Source organism: Macrosteles quadrilineatus, unplaced genomic scaffold, assembly GCF_028750875.1.
Source record: "Macrosteles quadrilineatus isolate MER2022 unplaced genomic scaffold, UCM_ALF_1.0 Scaffold_9__3_contigs__length_116548681, whole genome shotgun sequence".
In the NCBI taxonomy this organism is placed as follows: domain Eukaryota; kingdom Metazoa; phylum Arthropoda; class Insecta; order Hemiptera; family Cicadellidae; genus Macrosteles; species Macrosteles quadrilineatus.
Window position 1 is genome coordinate 14,390,448 of NW_026542602.1, and position 18,426 is coordinate 14,408,873.

Consider the following 18,426-nt stretch of genomic DNA (forward strand, 5'->3'; position numbering starts at 1 on the left):
ATTTTATAATTAAAACCTTATAAAATTGAATTTGAGCAATTTATAGTTTTATTTTATGAACAGAACTATTTTTTCGATTAGTAAACCTTCATTCATTTTTTTCATTATCAGCAAGTTTGGTTAGTTTTGTTAGGTTATGACAGTTTGATTTTATAATTAAAAAATATAAAATTTAATTTGAGGCATTTATAGTTTTATTTTATGAACAGAACTACCTATTTTTTCTAGCAGTAAACCTTTATTCAATTTTGTCATTATCAGCAAGTTTGGTTAGTTAGGTTAGGTTATGACAGTTTAATTAAAAAATTAATTATATATTTTTTTAGTTTTAGGCCTACAATAATTTTTTTTTTAATTTCTAACTTTTAAACTCTCATTTTGTCCGTATTCAAAAACTGCAGCTGAAATAAAAATCGTGCCTACCGCCCTACCAAAGAAGAGCGGACCAGCCACAGACTACAGAATGAGAATACAGATTACAGAGATACGATTACGATACATACGATTACGATAAACGAAAACGATAGAGAGCAGATCAGACGACAAATAGTTTAATGTCGTTATTTGTTATGATTTATTAAAATTAAGAATATTAACTTACTCGCGTTAATTTGACCTTCTTCATAGTTTACGGAGTTATTAAATATTCCAAAATATGCCCTACAGTAATTGTAGTTATAATCATTTTATAATCTAAATACAATTTGATAATATATTACCACATTTTAACCTCACTCAGGTTTACAAAAATCACATGACCAATGTTTCGTTAAATTCTGTTATTTATAGCATTTTAGATTTTAGCTGAAAGTAAATAACAATCAATAATGGCTAGTCTTGGAAGTGTTAAAACCCCAGTAAATGTCCGTTCTTTCTCTAATTTCTATGTAACAATCCATGGCAAATATCATCAGCAACAGGTAAGAATATCCAATTTTTACTAAGTTAAATGGACTGAGAATTTGTTTTAACTGATGTTAACCGAATTACTATTACCATAGACTAACCAACACGGTTTATCTATGCTATTACATTACAAGATCATACTACCTAATCATGTCCTATTACATATTAATTCATTGTACAGGGTGAGGCAGGGAAATATCCCTACTTTTCAGATTGCACTGTGAGTAGTAGGGGTGTGCCAGGGGAATGGGTTTAGGCTGCACCATGACGTGCTGCATGGTGCACAAGGCTCTTGTCCTACAGGAGCCACAGTACCTTCTTGAGAGGCTCTTTTTCCGGGAGGAGGTCTCTCAGCGCAGTACCCGCCATGAAGGTCTCCAGCTTCACTTTCCAAGAGTGAGGCCTTGAGTTTGGAAGGAGAAGCTTCTCGTACTTCGGCCCAAAGCTGTACAACGACCTCCCCTCTGGCCTCAAAAAATATGCCTTGCCATCTTTCAGAGCCAAAATTAAGGAATTGTACTGTTATGATTAGTTGTTATTGATATTGTCTTGTTCTGTTTTGTTATTGTTTCTATTTATTTGTTTGTTAGTTATGAGTTATGACGAGAGTTGTTCTGAGAAGCAGTTGTACTGAGAAACGCTTGATCAATAAAGGCATTTTTATTTATTTATTATTTATTTATTAAAGGATGCAATTTACCTTGAAGTTGGCTGAATACCATAACAAATGCTTCACAGAGTTAGTTATGATGAACTCAAGTTCCAGAATACAGCAGTGCATTTACGATCAGGGACACCACTTGCAGGATATGATGTTTAAAACCAAGGAAAGTTGTATTAAAATAAACTCCCAGATGTAGGTAACCTTTTAATCCCAATTTAAAGTTTGGTTCTAACTTTTTGGTTGTCATACAATGTAACTTACCTTTAAAATTAGGGATACTTCCCTGCCTCGCCCTGAATATTAGCTTACGTTATTAGCCTAAAGGGTCAATCCATATCAAGTGATCCAGAAATAAAATAATTGGTTGCTTGACCATTTTTAAAATAAATAATAATTTTATCCTAGATACCTCTATCAATTCTGGGTTCAAAAGTGATTTTAATTTTTTTTTATCTCTTTTGTTACTTCTACGGCGGCCATTTTTGTTTTGCGGAACACGCAAATTTTTGCTCATGTAAGGGTTTGCGTTAACTTGCACAACTCGGTAACCATGAACACTAGAGTGATGAAACAAAAAGAATTTTAATCTGGAAGAAACAGCCTAAATATTATGTTCAGTACATATTTATTGAAATGTGTATCAAAAACAGTTTTAAACCCATCTCAACATTTCATAAGAAAACGGAAAAATTTCAACTTTTGAAGGCGTATTACCATTGGAACGAATAAAATCTCAGACTGGATTTTTTTGTGTGTGTAGCAACTCAGTAGAACTGTTTGTATTTCAAATATCAACCATGAGACTTAATTCCTTTAAAAGTTATCATTTTTAAAAAACTGAAATTTTTTGAAAAATTCAAATGTTGAGTCTCAATATCTTTGTTGGGACAAAGTTTAAAAATCTGAAAGTTTTACCAAAAACCCCTCTTATGGTTGTTATACTGCTGTATGAAATTCATCTTTGAGATTTACTTTTAAGCTAAGTTACAGTATCATGAAAATCACAAAAAACCCATAAGCTCGGCCAACGTGGCTAGTACTGTAGGTAGCTTAAAGATTAATTTATAGGTGTAGGTAATTATTTTATTTAATGTAAACTTATCTTAATGTACATTTCAAAAATCCAAAACAGATTTTTAACTTAAACTTTGTACCCAAAGTACAAATTAGGCCTATATATGTACCGCTACGGTACGAAAAATAAATAAAATCCTGCTAAATTTTAAGTTTTATTCATCATTTAACTTAAATAAAACTTAGTTAATTCTATTTATATTGAGGTCTTAAAATTTATTTTCCATTTAGATTTAATGTACCGTAACCTGTATAACACAAATCAATAAAGTGTTAATTGTGGTATTTTGAAAAAAAATAACTCATATTCTGTGGGAACTGATATAATCTCCAGTACCTACAGGAAGTCGTAAATGAGTCACAAAACACAGTTTTACTTAACAAAATAATTCATTTTTATAACAGATGAAGAAATCACTCAACACCACAACAACAAACTCCTGGACCGATTTGAGAACTGTTTAAAGATTACTGGAACAAGAAGCTTCCATTGTTTTATTCCTGTACCGGACGTCCAGACAGTAGTAATGTTAAGTGCTTCGTAACCTCACTAGCAACTGAAAGCTGTAAAAATTACACTTCATACCAAAGACTCTATTGCATTTGTGTATGACAGTGGTGGGTGGCAGAGGTGATTGACATCAGTTATCAAAATAAAGATCCAGCAGGACCAACAACCAACCGCCTTTAAAACAAATTAGAAAGACCAAGCTTGGGTGCCTATAAACAAAGTTTTGAGAAAATTAAATCTCTTTTAACTGACAAAAACCACTGGAAGGACAAACCCAAACTGAATGAAGAAACATCCAAACTTCCTAATTAGCATGATCAAAGTAGAACAAAAAACACTAACAAGTAAAAAAAGTTGTATACTTTAAGAACTTGTCTTTCAAACAGCTTTTGTAAGTGAAATTTCTAATATTCTTTATTAAAATGAAAGTGGTTCAATAAATAATGAATAAATGAGTTCAAAATATTTAGGCCTATTGAAAAAAAAGGTGTAAACCGGAATGAAAATAATCTGATAAAAAGTTTTTTTTAATTTCACATAAGACAAGAAATTTGCAAGAAAAGGCTATACATGTTTAAAGTAAGTTAGGTAAGTTTACATTAAATAAAATAATTACCTACACCTATAAATTAATTTTTAAGCTACCTACAGTACTAGCCGCGTTGGCCGAGCTTATGGGGTTTTTGCGATTTTCTTGATACTGTAACTTAGCTTAAAAGTAAATCTCAAAGATGAATTCATACAGCAATATAACAACCATAAGAGGGGTTTTTGGCAAAAATTTCAGATTTTTAAACTTTGTCCCAACAAAGATATTGAGACTCAAAATTTGAATTTTTCAAAAAATTTCAGTTTTTGAAAAATGATAACTTTTAAAGGAATTAAGTCTCATGGTTGATATTTGAAATACAAACAGTTCTACTGAGTTGCTACACACACAAAAAAAATCAAGTCTGAGATTTTATTCGTTCCAATGGTAATACGCCTTCAAAAGTTGAACTTTTTCCGTTTTCTTATGAAATGTTGAGATGTTTTTAAAACTGTTTTTGATACACATTTCAATAAATATGTACAGAACATAATATTTAGGCTGTTTCTTCCAGATTAAAATGCTTTTTGTTTCATCACTCTAGTGTTCATGGTTACCGAGTTGTGCAAGTTACCGCAAACCCTTACATGAGCAAAAATTTGCGTGTTCCGCAAAACAAAAATGGCCGCCGTAGGAGTAACAAAATAAATAAAAAAATTTTAAAATCACTTTTGAGCCCAGAATTGATAAAGGTATCTAGGATAAAAATATTATTTATTTTAAAAATGGTCAAGCAACCCCTGTTGGATCACTTGATATGGATAGACCCTAAATTTTTACATACAGCTTTTAGCGAATTTCCTTATAGGGAAGTAGGCTAGCGATTACCGTAGGTGGCACGGTAAGACCTAGGCCTGGGACCCATTTAATTTTTCATTTTGATGTCCCCGGAGGCCAAAAACACAATTCGTTCAAATTTTTATATACCAGTAGTATGTATATAATATTTGTGTCCGTAAACATAACTTGAGTAATTTTTGTCCGATTTTGATGAAATTTGGTTTAAAGGTGTAAGGCGGTATGAACTTGAATGAGTTTAAGAATCGGCATGATCGAACCATAGTAACGGGGTATATTGGTGTAAAAATTGGTTTTTCTAATTTTTGACCCTCAAAACATTAAATTTCCCAATTTCTCTCTAGACCTTCTTTAAGAGCGTAAAAAAACTAATAATTCAGTATTATCCAAGTGTTTTTGTACGGTTGTTGGCTACAGAGAAAACCCTATTTTTTTTAAAAATCCCCTTGTTAAATTCTTATGAAGGATAGGTGTTGTAAAATGTATTTAAATGTAATATAATGTATTTAAATGCTAGTTTGCTTGTTTATATATTTTGATAAAACTTGGCAAATTAATTGATTTCATAATAAGCTGCCCCCTTGTGTAGTAGCAAACCTAAGAACTTACTCGTAAAACCTAAATGTTATTTAAATAGAAAATTGTAAATGATATCAGGCAAATGGAAATTTGCTTAGGCGGCAGGTTTGCTGCAGCGGGGGTATTTCACCTTAAGTATTTTATGTAGGCTTAAGTTTACTTGACATAGCCTTTGTCTAAATTTTACTTTAACTTAAGTTTACTAGGCTCTAGTGTTCAAATTATTTTCATATCTAGGCCTATTCTGAAATTTGCTACTAAACTTTCCTAAACTGTTTCTTTTTACTAACAATTTTGTGATAGTTTTATTGATGGGTGATGGTAGGCCTAATCAAATTAAATCAATTTATTCATCACAAAAATTCATAATACAGAGGCTGAATATCAGCAATGAATATGTGACATGTCAGTACAAATCATGCAATATAAATAGTTTACACATAATAAGGGGGTATATAATTCTAAAGATCAAATTGGGCATATTTGTTACACGTGCTTTGTCATTAGCTTTCTTTATCTTTTTATTTAAACCTTCCTTTATTACTTTATTATGGGTTCTTCATCTTTTACCCCATGGGGGATTGATGGCATCATTTGAAACATAAATCACTTATTTACACATATACAACATACAATTAACATTCTAATTAAAACTGAGGCTGTAAACTGCCATACTTCAGGTACTAGGCATTTAATAGAAGGTCTTCAAAGTAGGCCTACTCCTTCAGCCAGTAGTAGGCTTTGTCTTAGAGATACGCTGTAAGTATTTTAAAGAGTTTCCTTTTGTCAAGGTGCAGGATGGAGTTTGGCAACTTATTGTACTTATATTTTTATGGCTCCATTACTGAAGGCCTTCTGAGTCCTTGACAGTCTAACTCTAGGGACATCTAGTCGGTTACGATGCCTAGTAAGATTATGTGTTGCTGCTCTGGAAGGAAACTCCTAAATATTGTCTAACACGTATTTTAGCCTATGCAGGCAAGGATATTGTGACTAAACACTGTAAGTATGCCCAACCCGGCAAAGAGAGGCGGACTCAGTGTGCGACGTGCCTCACACTACATTTTGTGCATACAAATTTGTACTTGTGGTAGGCTATTAAATTATTTATTTACGATTTACGAACCCTGGAACTTCCCAGCACGCCGACTTGAGTGATCCGCTGGCGAGAGTTGGTGACGTCTTTCCTGCTATAACTACGGAATAGCGTATGCCTATATTCCTAGTGAGAAAATATAGTCACGTTACATTTTTTTCATCAAATCATCAGGAATGTTAGACGACATATTTTGAGCAATTTCAAACACACACTATGGTAAAAACACAGAAAACAAGCTAATACCTTTTTCTGTAAACATTCAGATTGAGCAACGATGAAAAAAGCTGATTTAAATCATTAAATAAATTATTTTACAGGTTGAATATCTTTTTGTTGCCACTGTAATCCTTGGTCAAGCCTTAAGACGTGTTGTCGCTCCTAGTAGGTCGTCATAAAGTCTTTAAAAGATATACAAGAACGGACATTTTAACGAATACACAATAGTCAATGTTCGTTTGTGTGTATATGTTTTAAAGACTTTATGACAACCTACTAGGAGCGACAACACGGCTTAAGGTTTAACAATGACACCTTGAGTGTCAAAACTGGTCACTATCCTGACAACCAAGGATTACAGTGTCAACAAAAAGGTATTTAACCTCTAGAATAGGCCTAATATTGTTAAGTAATTCGAAAGGCAACACCTCAAAATGAAATTAAAATAAACTGTAACAAAACACTATCGTGGGTAGTGAGTAAATGAAGAACTAATAGAGAGCTAGGGAAAGTAAATTTAGAGTTGTGAAAATTCAGCTGATCGGTTTTCCCTCGTTCTAAATTAGAGCTTGGGAAACAACTACTTAAAAAAAAGAAAAAAATACTACTTTCAGTACGGAGTAATAAAAATAACATCTATTGATAGAGCAATCATTTAGCATCCTAACATGTTTACAGTGAAATGTATGTTAGCTCTAATGTGAAGCATATATTTTATTACCTATTTATGTTTTTAAATGCCATTTGGCTCTTTACCTTTATGTGGTGGAAGGTCCAAACATTCCATGCAAGTGAATATCTAATTTATCTTACCATTTAAAAACCACTAACCCAAATTTCTCTCCCGTACCGACATTGTAGTTGTTCAAGGAATAAGTGTTAGACTATTTAAGAAGATCACAAGAGATACAAGAGCTCCCTGTGTAAAAAAGAACATAGCCTACTAACTAATCACCCACAATTTTTGTACATTTCTTTTTTATTTTGCAGGTCCTTTTACTTAATAGCGCTCATTCATCAACCAAACCAATAACAGAAGACTCCAAATGTGACATGATCGGACCTCCTGACCCTGTATCTAATTTGAGACCAATAAAATTTCATATCCCGGCCAATGAGACGTCAATAGAAAAAAGGTTAAGATTGAAGCGACAGGAAGTTCAACAGTGGAATCAAGACTTTTGGGCGTCACACAATTCAAAATTTGTCAAGGTTAGAAAATGTATATTTTAAAAATATTTTTTATGTAGATTAGGTACCGTTGAAAGATTATCAGAAGAATTTTCAAAATGAAAACAAACTTCTCAAGCTTTTTGCCTTAATTTATTTTTACTCTCTTCTCCCCCAATAAGCTAGCTTAAACATAGTATGGTAAAAGTATTGTTTTTGTCAAAATATCCAATTTGGGTTTATTTGCACCCTAAAAAGTGGTATTCGAAGTGATGCGTCTGTGTGTGTGTGTGTGGATGTGTACAGAGCTACAGACTACACCTGTGGTCATATTTTCATGCCATTTCGTACGTAGGTCCTAATCTATGGTATCTCCAGGCGTTTTTTTTTTTTTCATTTTTTAGAAATGTTTAATAGTGCTTACCTAGAAAGCACATAAAATAACGGTAAAATAAGGTTTGCTCAAAAACGGTCTGAACAGTTTTGATTAAAATTTAGTGTAGCTTTTAAATGGAAAGAAAACAGTATAACACCCATTGCTGTAAAAATTGTTGTTCAATAGTTATTGCGACTTATATAGGTTTCCCATAAAATAACAGAAACGTTGGATTGAAAAAAAAAACTGCTTTTACCGATTTTGTTTCAAATGTAGCTTGCTATGGTCCTTGAAAGTCTGATAAAAATAGCAGGCCTACAACCCCCAATGCTGTAAAAAGAAAAGATAGTTCACAAGTTATTGCAACTTTAATGATTTTCCCCATAAAATATCATAGTTACTACCACTTGCCCATGATTTAAGGTTTGTTGACACTTGACAAACCTTAACCGAAAGTTTGTTTCGGAATACTGATACAATTTATTTATACATATTACACATTAAGTTTACCCTGCCATTACTTTACTTGATTTTGCTTAATATATGTGCTAAGCCGGGTTACCAAAATTTCCAACCTTTATCCACAACCAAAAACTCATCATTATGTCCTTGAATAATTTGAATAAATGTTTTTGAAATACACCGGTTTAAGGACTTAAAAGCCAGTTCTAGACATTTTCCTATTGTAAGCGAACAACATTCCGCCAACTCCCCCCCCCCCTAATTAAAAACGTAGTGCCAGATTTTTGTAAAATTGCTGCGGCCCCCTTTTTGCAAATATGTTCATGATATGTACACGATTGCGGGCAACAATCAAGATCGTGATCGTAGGATACATTTGCGATTTCACAGAAATTGTCACGTGGGTAGCAATGATAATGTTCTGTGATCACGGAAGATGTTCACAATCTCGCAGCGACCGCATATGGCAATGATGATAACCCTGTGATTGTGGGAGATTTTTGTGATTTCACGGTGATCGTAGAGATTGCAGAATTTGATAATTTATCGTAAACACGGGAGATGTTCTTAATTTCTTGAGATTGTGGATGATGATGATCATGTCCTGTTATTGAGGGAGATGGTGATGATTTCGCTGCGATCATGAGGCCGCTCATATTTAAGGCCTAGGGCCGCAAGTACCCTAAACACTGATGTTATAGTAAGGAATTTTTATGGCTAAATGAAAAATATAAGTAAATAAAAGAGCATAGGAGTTTCTGAATCGTAGAAATGTCTGCCGGACGAGTCCATTTTAACAAATGGACATTATTTGTGATTATTGTTATTTGGGAAGAATAATAAATCAAGTAGGCCCTAGCGGGAGTATATGTAATGGTCTCTCACCTTTAGATGTACACAATTTACCCCAATTCCTTACTCCTACAACAGTTCTAGTGGGTGATGTAAATAAACTATTACCATCTATAATTGAATATAGGCTATAACATTTATATATTCAATGCCTCTAGTCTCCTTTAATACTGAACATTGGAGAGCACTTAGGCGCTCCCTTTTGCTTGGCACCCTACGCTACTGCGTACTTTGCTTACCCCTTACCCTTTACCCTTGCTTGCCCCTGGCTCTTAATAATTGAAACAGTCACTTAAGACACAACACTCATTTAGTAGTGATCAATTTCAAATAATTTTTCTATCTGCTAAATTTAATGGTTCGGTTTGTATTGTGCTTCCAAAGAAGTCTTGCAATACTGGTGCATGTAACAACTAAGATGGCACATCACCTATGAAGATATCTTACAAGAGTTTGTACCAGGAGAGAAAGGAGTTCATGGCTTCCAACCAATCAGAGTCTAGTGAACAGATGTCGGCGGATGAGATGTCTGTGTTCTACAAGGCATTCCTGGACAAGAACTGGCGAACACATCTCGACTACAACATGGAATGGTACAAGAAAAACGCTTTTCTTGTCCTGTTGCACATTCAAGTTAAACTGTCTCGGCTAAGAAACACACTCAGCGGAAAATGAAGCTCACCAAAGTTTAGTGTTTAGTTGCCATTAAATGTGATGTTACAACATAAATATTTATATATTGATTTAAACCTGCTTACCATATAATCATTGTGACTAAAAGGTGTTGTATGTATCGTTTCTAAACAAAATCTATTAGTAAATTAAACATTTGTTTCCAAATTACTAATTTATTTTAAGTATTACGATACTGCAATATTTAGGCACTAAAAACAATATTGACGTTACATAAATTGCATTAATAGGGCTATTGTTGCAATCATAAGAGATGTTGCTAACCATTCCCAAATCTAGGCACCTTACATGGGAGTTACTCAACATAGCTCTAAGCTACCTCCAAATCTATAGATTTAACCGATCAAATGGTTTTGAGTTCAGATTGCTATCTGTGGTGCTACATGTATTTTTCATAAATCATAAATCTTTATTGGTCATCAAATAACAAAGTTACAATAGACCTTGACAACAATGAAAATGGTGTAAAAAAGGGCCTTAGATTACTAGATAGTTATTATATTACTAAACACAGCCATTAAAAACCTCAAGACTGACACAGGTACGAAAATCTAATTTTGCACTTGTAGCTACCAACTTGAGTATATCCATAGCATCTATACCAGATACAGGGGACTGGGAAATACGTTGCCTGGTTCTAAGCCTGTTAACTCATTCACTCCTCGGGCACCTATGCTTAGAAATAGCCGGAGTCTAGACCTAATACTGAACCTTTAAAATGCACAATTATTAGTGTCGGTTGGGTCTAAGAATAGGTTGAGGTATTGAAACAAAATATAAGATCTTAAATGAATAGGTTTACATGGTAACAAGTAACCAAAATTCTTACTTCACATATTTTTATTTGGTCAGGGTGTAGACCTAAACCAACATTTACAAAAATAAACTAGTAGTTTTGCACCATACATGACATAACCAAGTATTTGATTACTACAAAAAGAGTTATTCAAAATTTGAGAAAAAAAATGTCTGAACAGGTAAGACACAATTGTTATAATCAGAATTACCAGTGTTTCTAAATTCCAACCCAGTGTGGTTTTCCTGAAGAATATTTTATGCTTTAGTTAAGCTCCATAACTGATGAGTTTAGGATGGATGTTAACAAAACTGTCCTGAGGTCCCAGGTTCAAATTCCGCCAAATCACCAATGGATTTTATCTAAGTAATAATGCCGCAACCCCTAGGTCTAGCCTGAAGTAATGTGAAAAACAATTCTGGGCTCGTGACTAGCGTCCTAGGACATAAAAATCTCACACAACCACCCATTAGCACAGCAATTTAGCAAAGTCTTGCATACCTGACCCTTATTTTAAACCTCATTTCTTTGTATGAACATGAAAAGTCAGATCAGTAAGTAAAAAGTAAGGTGATGCTAAAATTAAAAGTCCAACATATTTTTAGTATATTATTTTGAATTATAAAACTTAACAGAAGAATTTAATGTTATAACAATATGTTGCTACCTGAAATCATAGAATTAATTTTCTACATGTATTATGACAATTTCCCATAAATTTCAGCCTAATTCCATCAATAGATCAAGATCGTTGGTTTTATCCCAGCCCAAAAACAATAGCAATTCCGCAAAATCTGTTGCCTCCGTACCAGGTGACCTCAATGATAATGAACGGACAAAAATACGGGAAGAGGTTTTTCAAAACTGGTTGCAAACTAAGAAACTAGAACGGTTGAGAAAACGGGAACAGGAGGAAAAAATTAAACAGATAGCCTTAGAAGAGAAACAAGTAAAAAGAGAGGCAGCGGAAATTAGCTATGCCATCTGGAAGCACAAGAAAGATGAAGAGAGAAAAGGTATATAATTACTAAGCAATTAAATATTATTATTTATAACTTAGGGCAAAGTTAGTTTTGAGATGTACTTACTACTTCATAATGCATTTATAGCTGAAATTAATTATTTACTTTTGACGATTGTATTGCAAATGCCTCATTAGTAAAAAAATATACTTCAAAACAAGAAATAAGCAGGATAAAACGGATTATGTACTTAGAACTACTATTTTTGAGTGTTTAGTTCAAAGGCATTGTTTTAGGGATTTACTAAAGGTAATTGGGCCTGATTGGTTGAGTGGTCCAAACATCTTGTATTAACTTACGAGGAGTTCAACTGTCAATGACAAGAGAGTTTATGGGAGAAGCTGAGGCCTCCTAAAACAAATTGTTGCCACACTGAATAGGTATTTTCAATAAACGTGCAGATGTATCCAGCAAAAGTACTTTTTAATTTCAAAATTTTAAGATCATGAAATAAAATCAAGTTTCACATAAACATTTCATTTTCAGCCGATGAATCTCAAAATGTTCATATATAAAAAGGAAATTATCATGGTTTAACTTTGAATCCCCATTGCATTTATTAATAATACAGGGTGCGGCATAAAAACCGATCAATTTTCTGCAGAGCCCTGTTCAGCGACAGGTCGTCTGAGAGTGGTGGGCGTAGGTTCATTGGGAAGCCTACACAAGGCCATTTTTTTAGTCATAGAGCTGTGGTCGCTTGAGCTATGTGCGGTTGTTATGGAGTTGTTTTTAAAAAGTATTGGATTCATTCATTGCAACTCAGCGGTATCGGCAGTTTCATGCATTCTTTCAATTAAGGCAAAATGGAGAAGTTTCGTTGCGTATCTCAATAATGCGGTGGGTAACTAGTTTTAGAACAACGGCTTCTGCGTTGAAAAGGAAGCTGAAAGGCTGCCCAAAGTCAGATCGGACGCCAGACAACTAACATTTGATAGAGTTCGTGCTGCTGTGGAAAACAGTCCTCGCAGGCCCGCCCGAAAACCAGCGGCTTGCTGAACATGTCTGACTGCTCAGCTACACAAATTTTGAGGTTAATTTTCATCACTTAATTACAATAATAATCTGTTTAATTGTGATATCCATACAGATAATCTTGATGGAACCTCTTCATGTCGACCTAATAAATAAAAGCACGGAACTGCCACTGAGTTGCAATGACTGATTTACTACCTTTTAAAAACGACTAGATAACAACCGTACGTATCTCATACAACCACTGCTCTATGATTACAAGAAATGGCATCGTATAGGCTATCCAACGAGCCTACTCCCACCACCCTCAGACGGCCTGTCGCTGAACAGTGCGCTGAAGAAAATAGATCGGTTTCTTTGCCGCACCCTGTATAAATACTAGAATGCTATTTTCAAGTTAAAAGAAATAGTACCTATTTATATTGCAAAATGCAAATCAACAGACACTGTGCTGTCAACCAACAAATCCTGCCAATGATGACCTTGGACTATTATTGTTATCTGTAAATTTACTGCTGCATCGTAGGGGAGCGAGCTGGCGTAGTGGTTAGAGCGCGGGACTTCAGTCCCTGAGGTCCCGGGTTCGATTTCCGCCAAGTCACCAATGGATTTTATCTAAGTGATAATGCCCCAACCCCTAGGTCTAGTCTGAAGTAATGTGAAAAACAATCCCAGACTCGTACCTAGCAAAAATAAAAGAGAAAAAAACTGCTGTATCAAGCTTGTGGCCACCCGCAACTAGTTAAAATCTGACACCAGTGTTATCATATTTGACTTCTTCCAGCAATATTCTAGTCGGGTCCCAACCCTATCTGATGAATATTCTTGACATAGTATCTGAAGTTAAAGTCAAATTGACACTCCTGCCAAGCGTGAATCTGGTTCTATGATTAGATTTTTGTGGTCTAACCTAACCTCTATCATTGACTATATATAGTCAATGCTGCTATTGAAGTGTATCTTTACTTCAGGAATGTAGATGGAGCACAGAGCACAGTTTTTACTCGTAGAAAATAAGTGTAAGTGGCGAAGAGATTATGGAGGTCTTTGTTAAAATGTTTACTGTGTTTATAATGTTTTCAGTTTTATTTAGCAGTTATTCATCAGACTCATTTGAGTCAGTGATTAAAATCAGAGTCAGGGCTGTTTGCAATGTGACTTAACAAGAGTTGCTGAACTGACTTGCGCCCCTATAAGGCTACCAAGGCCAATGATAAGCCCTGATTTTAAACACACTGATCAGCAAACAAAGTTCCCTCCATTTTTATCCCTGCCTTGATGGAAACTAATGAACATCTGCTGCCAGCCTCATTGTGCAAATGTGTACATCATCCTGTGAACTCTCTAAGCCACCTCAAGCACGTCTGAACACTTCTGCATACACATCTGTCACCTTGCAGGGTATTTCAAAAGGGATTTGTCCCCTTCCCACAGAAGTCTAATCACTGAACGTGATTCATATTTGGCGGTAGTGTTGATTTTGTCTCAAAACGTTTTCAGTTACTATGACGAGAGTGAGGTGTAGGTCGTTGCTTAGGGGCTTGAAAAATGGTGCCTGATGCCAGTAGTGCATTAAAATTGCACTAGTGTAAGATTTTTTGTCGCTAAGGGAGCTCGATGGAGACCTTATTTCACTGTCCTCCATCGACTGTAGGACGGAAGTCCTCCGTTGTTACACTCACTGCAATACAATGCATTGTTACATTTTAGCCAAGGAAATGAAAGAACGACAACTTCGAAATGAGGAGCATCAGCGACGTGAGGTTGAACTGAAGAAAACAGTGTCCAGAGAAAAAGTCTCAGAGTGGATGAAGATGGCAAAGTACAAACCTCGACCTGTCCCTAGCAACCTTGGCTTGATAAGTATGTCAGTTTCAATCATGACCATTTTAAAGTTTTGAAACTATTAACAGAGTTTACTTTAAGAGTATATCAAACTATGCACAGACACAGGTTCAAATTAAATTCACCCGACAGTAAAAAATAATTTTACCCTGAAAAATGTGAGAGGCGTTCTAGTATCTTAAAATTTCTTTATCTGTTAGATTTTCAGGTTTAGTTTTACCAAATCATAAACCAAAGTTTAATGTAAAATAAAAAAATATCTTTTCTCGGGTAATATGTTTTGAATGGATAGCTTGTGACAGTTTAATGGTAGACAAATGATACACAAATGCAGAGTAGACTCACATTGTTCACTGAATCTTGAAATGTAAAAGATGAAACTATAAAATCAAAACAAATGATTACAGATATAAAAAATAATTAATTAGTTATTAGATAACATTATTAGTTAATTTCAAATGCCTGTTGCAGGTTTAACAGTCACCAACCCCCCGAGCTACTACAATCCTCAACCCTGGGTCAACCCTGAACCTGCATGATTTGAATTGGAAAAATATAAAATTTTATTTTATAACATTTTTAATTTGTATGATTTTTGTACATCAAAGTTTATGATTCTTTTGGTTCAACCTTTGACTAATAGTCAATGGTTCAACCTAGACTTCCCATCTATATGGACCAGCTGTAGCCATTTTTTTATTAAAAAAGAATCCGAAATTCAAATATTCCTAAACAGAATTTTTAACAAAGGCATTGCTCTTCTTATAGGGTTTGTAATCATTGCTAATAATACTGCCAAACCGTTCAAGCTGCTTCCAATCAACACATTTTTTATGCAAGTATTCTCTCAAAACCTACCTACTAAAGATTTGATAAAATAAAAATCTTTTCAAAGACAAACTATTTTTAATCTTCAGATAATATTTTTACAATTTTTTTATTTATTTAATTTCTCTTTAAGAAGTTAAACAATTCTAAACTTATGTCCATTATCGACAGTGGTAACTCGATAAGAAACATAAAGCACATCAATGATTCCGACAACCAGCTCATTGGGACGTAGCTTGAATACATCAAGGTAGTTTGAGCTTTGTTCGAACAGTTTATGAACTAGGTTTATTCTAAACCTCCAGTAAAACTTGACGAGTTTCCTCTTCGGTTTCTGTGTTGGACTTTTCCACGGAATCTTGTTCCACCCCTGCCCTGAAGAGTGTTAGTGTCTCATAGCAAATCAACAATACCCCTAAAACATATCACTTTCTTGAGGTGTTGTTAAAAATAATTACCACTTCATAAATACAATGTCATCCTTTGACCAAAAATAGAACCAGTCGTGAACTACTTACATAAACGCAACTTATTTACGGATGTCAGTTATATATCGCTAAAAAGCAAAAAAGTAGATTTGTTTCAGAGATATTTGATCATTTGTAATATCAGGGTATCTTCACTGTAGTTTATGAATATACGCACAAAGGTGGCGTCTCCATCTCATATGGTCATAATCATAATAAGTCTTTGTAAGAATTTATCAATTTTTAGGAGGTATTACTTTTGGGAATTGAAATTGTAGGATTTGAAGAATAAAGATGAATAAAATTGTTAACAAAATACTAAGAAGCTTACAAAACAGCTTAAAAATACCATTGGACAAAACAGAGAAAAATGAAAAATGACCTTGAAACACCATAATATTATATTCTTGAGTGTAACAGATTGCGTGAAAATAAAATAATAATATACCTATATGGTTCTTACCGTCTACGCAATCAGGGGTGATACTTCACTACGGCCGTTTCAGAGATGACTCCATCGTCAGGTGCGTAGTGGTACACTAAACTATAGTCTTGTTAACACTTAACACAAAAAGTCTTCATTTGCATTGCGTCAGGGGTTGAATAAATATTAAGACATATAAAAACAGGACGGATACACGAAAACACAAAGTTATCTCCGAAATGGCCGTAGTGAAGTATCACCCCTGATTGCGTAGACGTTAAGAACCATATACATTATTGTAACACCATATACAAAGCAAAATTATAGTAGACTATATTTTAATCAAGATATGAGTGAAAAATTTGTGTTGGTATAAAGATGGGTTTTCCAAGGCAAGGAGTTCACTCTGCTTGTCTTAGGTAATTTAATGGTAGGCTACTGTTATCCTAGAAGCGGAGTAGACCGCCACTAGAGGAGCGGAAAATTACTTCCCCACACTCTGCTCTCAACATCATGTTTCTGCGCCTAGGAAAACCCAGCTTAAGTGTTCTAATGTGGTTTGCACCTTTGTTTCAATAAGTGTTATTGATAATAAAAAACACATGTTATTTCATTGTTTTAACCATGATCAGTACAATTTTTAGCTACAGCAAAAGTTTAATTCTTTTATTCATTGTAAATTAATGTTTTAATTTGCAACTACAGCTCTCCTTATTTACCAATAAAACATATTAAATTAACTATTTATGCTATGTCATACTGTTTAGAAAATCTACATCTCTTATTTCTCAATTAATTTGTTTAAAAATCAAAATAAAATAAAATCTTCTAAAAGGAAACCTACATAAATTTTCAATACAATTTTAAGGCATAAAATCATAGAAAATATTCTAAAGGAAACCTAGACCTACGTATATTTCTTAATAAATCACTTTTAAACATCAAATTAAAAGAATAAAACAGCTTTTAACAATACATACAGCTGATTCAAATCATTAAAATAACAGTACCTAACAAAACACTAGCGTGTGTAGTGAGTAAATGGAGAACTAATCGAGAGCGAGGGAAAATCAGCTGATTGATTTTCCCTCACCCTAAATTATTAGAGCTTGGGAAACGACTACTTTCTTTGATATCAGCTGTCATCGAAAATATAGTTACTTTTGTTACGGAGTGATGAAAAGATATTTTTCTGTAGATGTGCAGAATCAATTTATAAATTAAAATAGGCCCAAAAATAAGCACAAAAAATTATTTGAAATTAAAATAAAATTAAGATAGACCTTATGGGATGCCATGCTGGTGACAAAAAAACAACAAAATATAAACAGTAAATCAAAACAAATGGAAGAAATTCCAATCAGATGTTTTGAGTGGGGTGTAAATAGTACAATACTGTACATTACATATTTTAGCCGAGTTTTAGACCACTGGACGACCTCTAGTTTATATAAAAAGCACTACGGTACTTGCAAACAAAGAAAGCCATAAGTAATTTTGCACTTACCAAAAATTACACCAAAGAATATTCCTTGCATTCTAAATCATTTGGTTGTAAATATTCTATTTCCTTTTATCAATTGTTATCGTTATCAGAGCAAGGGCGCAACCGTGAATGTTAGTTGTTCTAGAACAGCTCCCAACTAAATTCAAATATGTTTTTTAAGTTAAAATCATTTACTGCATAACATTTAACAATTGACTGTAATTGCAAAATTTAATTAAAAAGCAAAAGTTCAGGAATTGTAGTATGGTTTTGTATTATGATTACTATTCATCCTATTACCATAACCTCACCATACTTGATGATATATTGTAATTACTCTACCTTTTGTGCTTGTAATACCAAATTGTTTATTACAATTACAATATTATTGAATTTATATTCATCAAATCCATTCAAAAGTTTGGTATTTGTGATATATGACACAAAAAAGTTATTTTGTCACTGAACATATTCCAGAACCGAGAAATAAAATATTGAAGCTACCCTTATCAACTTTACCCTTTTGCAGAATACGGTTGTTACAGGGGTACAGGGGGAACAAGTCGAATACAGTTTTATGATCACAGTTATTGT

At 33.9% G+C, this 18,426-nt stretch overlaps 1 protein-coding gene and 1 long non-coding RNA gene across 3 annotated transcripts; one reads left to right on the forward strand and one right to left on the reverse strand.

Annotated features, from left to right (window-relative positions):
* Nucleotides 1-509: 509 nt before the first annotated feature.
* Nucleotides 510-15,205, forward strand: LOC129002631 (coiled-coil domain-containing protein 34-like). 2 transcript variants are annotated; one of them, XM_054430581.1, is made up of 5 exons: nucleotides 510-920; nucleotides 7,427-7,648; nucleotides 11,510-11,801; nucleotides 14,493-14,645; nucleotides 15,099-15,205. In XM_054430581.1, exons 1-5 carry the CDS (start codon nucleotides 828-830, stop codon nucleotides 15,164-15,166), a joined length of 828 nt encoding a protein of 275 aa, XP_054286556.1. In that variant the 5' UTR covers nucleotides 510-827; the 3' UTR covers nucleotides 15,167-15,205. The 2 variants fall into 2 exon arrangements, with proteins under 2 accessions (XP_054286556.1, XP_054286557.1); XM_054430582.1 differs by lacking the exons at nucleotides 510-920; nucleotides 7,427-7,648 and adding an exon at nucleotides 10,787-10,966.
* A 342-nt stretch (nucleotides 15,206-15,547) lies between these two features.
* Nucleotides 15,548-17,950, reverse strand: LOC129002632 (uncharacterized). The gene is made up of 2 exons (XR_008491590.1): nucleotides 17,854-17,950; nucleotides 15,548-15,870 (listed from the first exon to the last, which is right to left on the reverse strand). It is a non-coding gene; the product is annotated as an uncharacterized LOC129002632 (long non-coding RNA).
* Between the last annotated feature and the right edge of the window lie 476 nt (nucleotides 17,951-18,426).

Excerpts from the sequence above, each read along its gene's own strand:
- LOC129002631 (XM_054430581.1), top strand. The coding sequence starts at position 828 with ATGGCTAGTCTTGGAAGTGTTAAAACCCCAGTAAATGTCCGTTCTTTC. Across the intron at positions 921-7,426 it reads GCAAATATCATCAGCAACAG|GTCCTTTTACTTAATAGCGC; the intron begins GTAAGAATATCC and ends TTTATTTTGCAG. Across the intron at positions 14,646-15,098 it reads TAGCAACCTTGGCTTGATAA|GTTTAACAGTCACCAACCCC; the intron begins GTATGTCAGTTT and ends TGCCTGTTGCAG.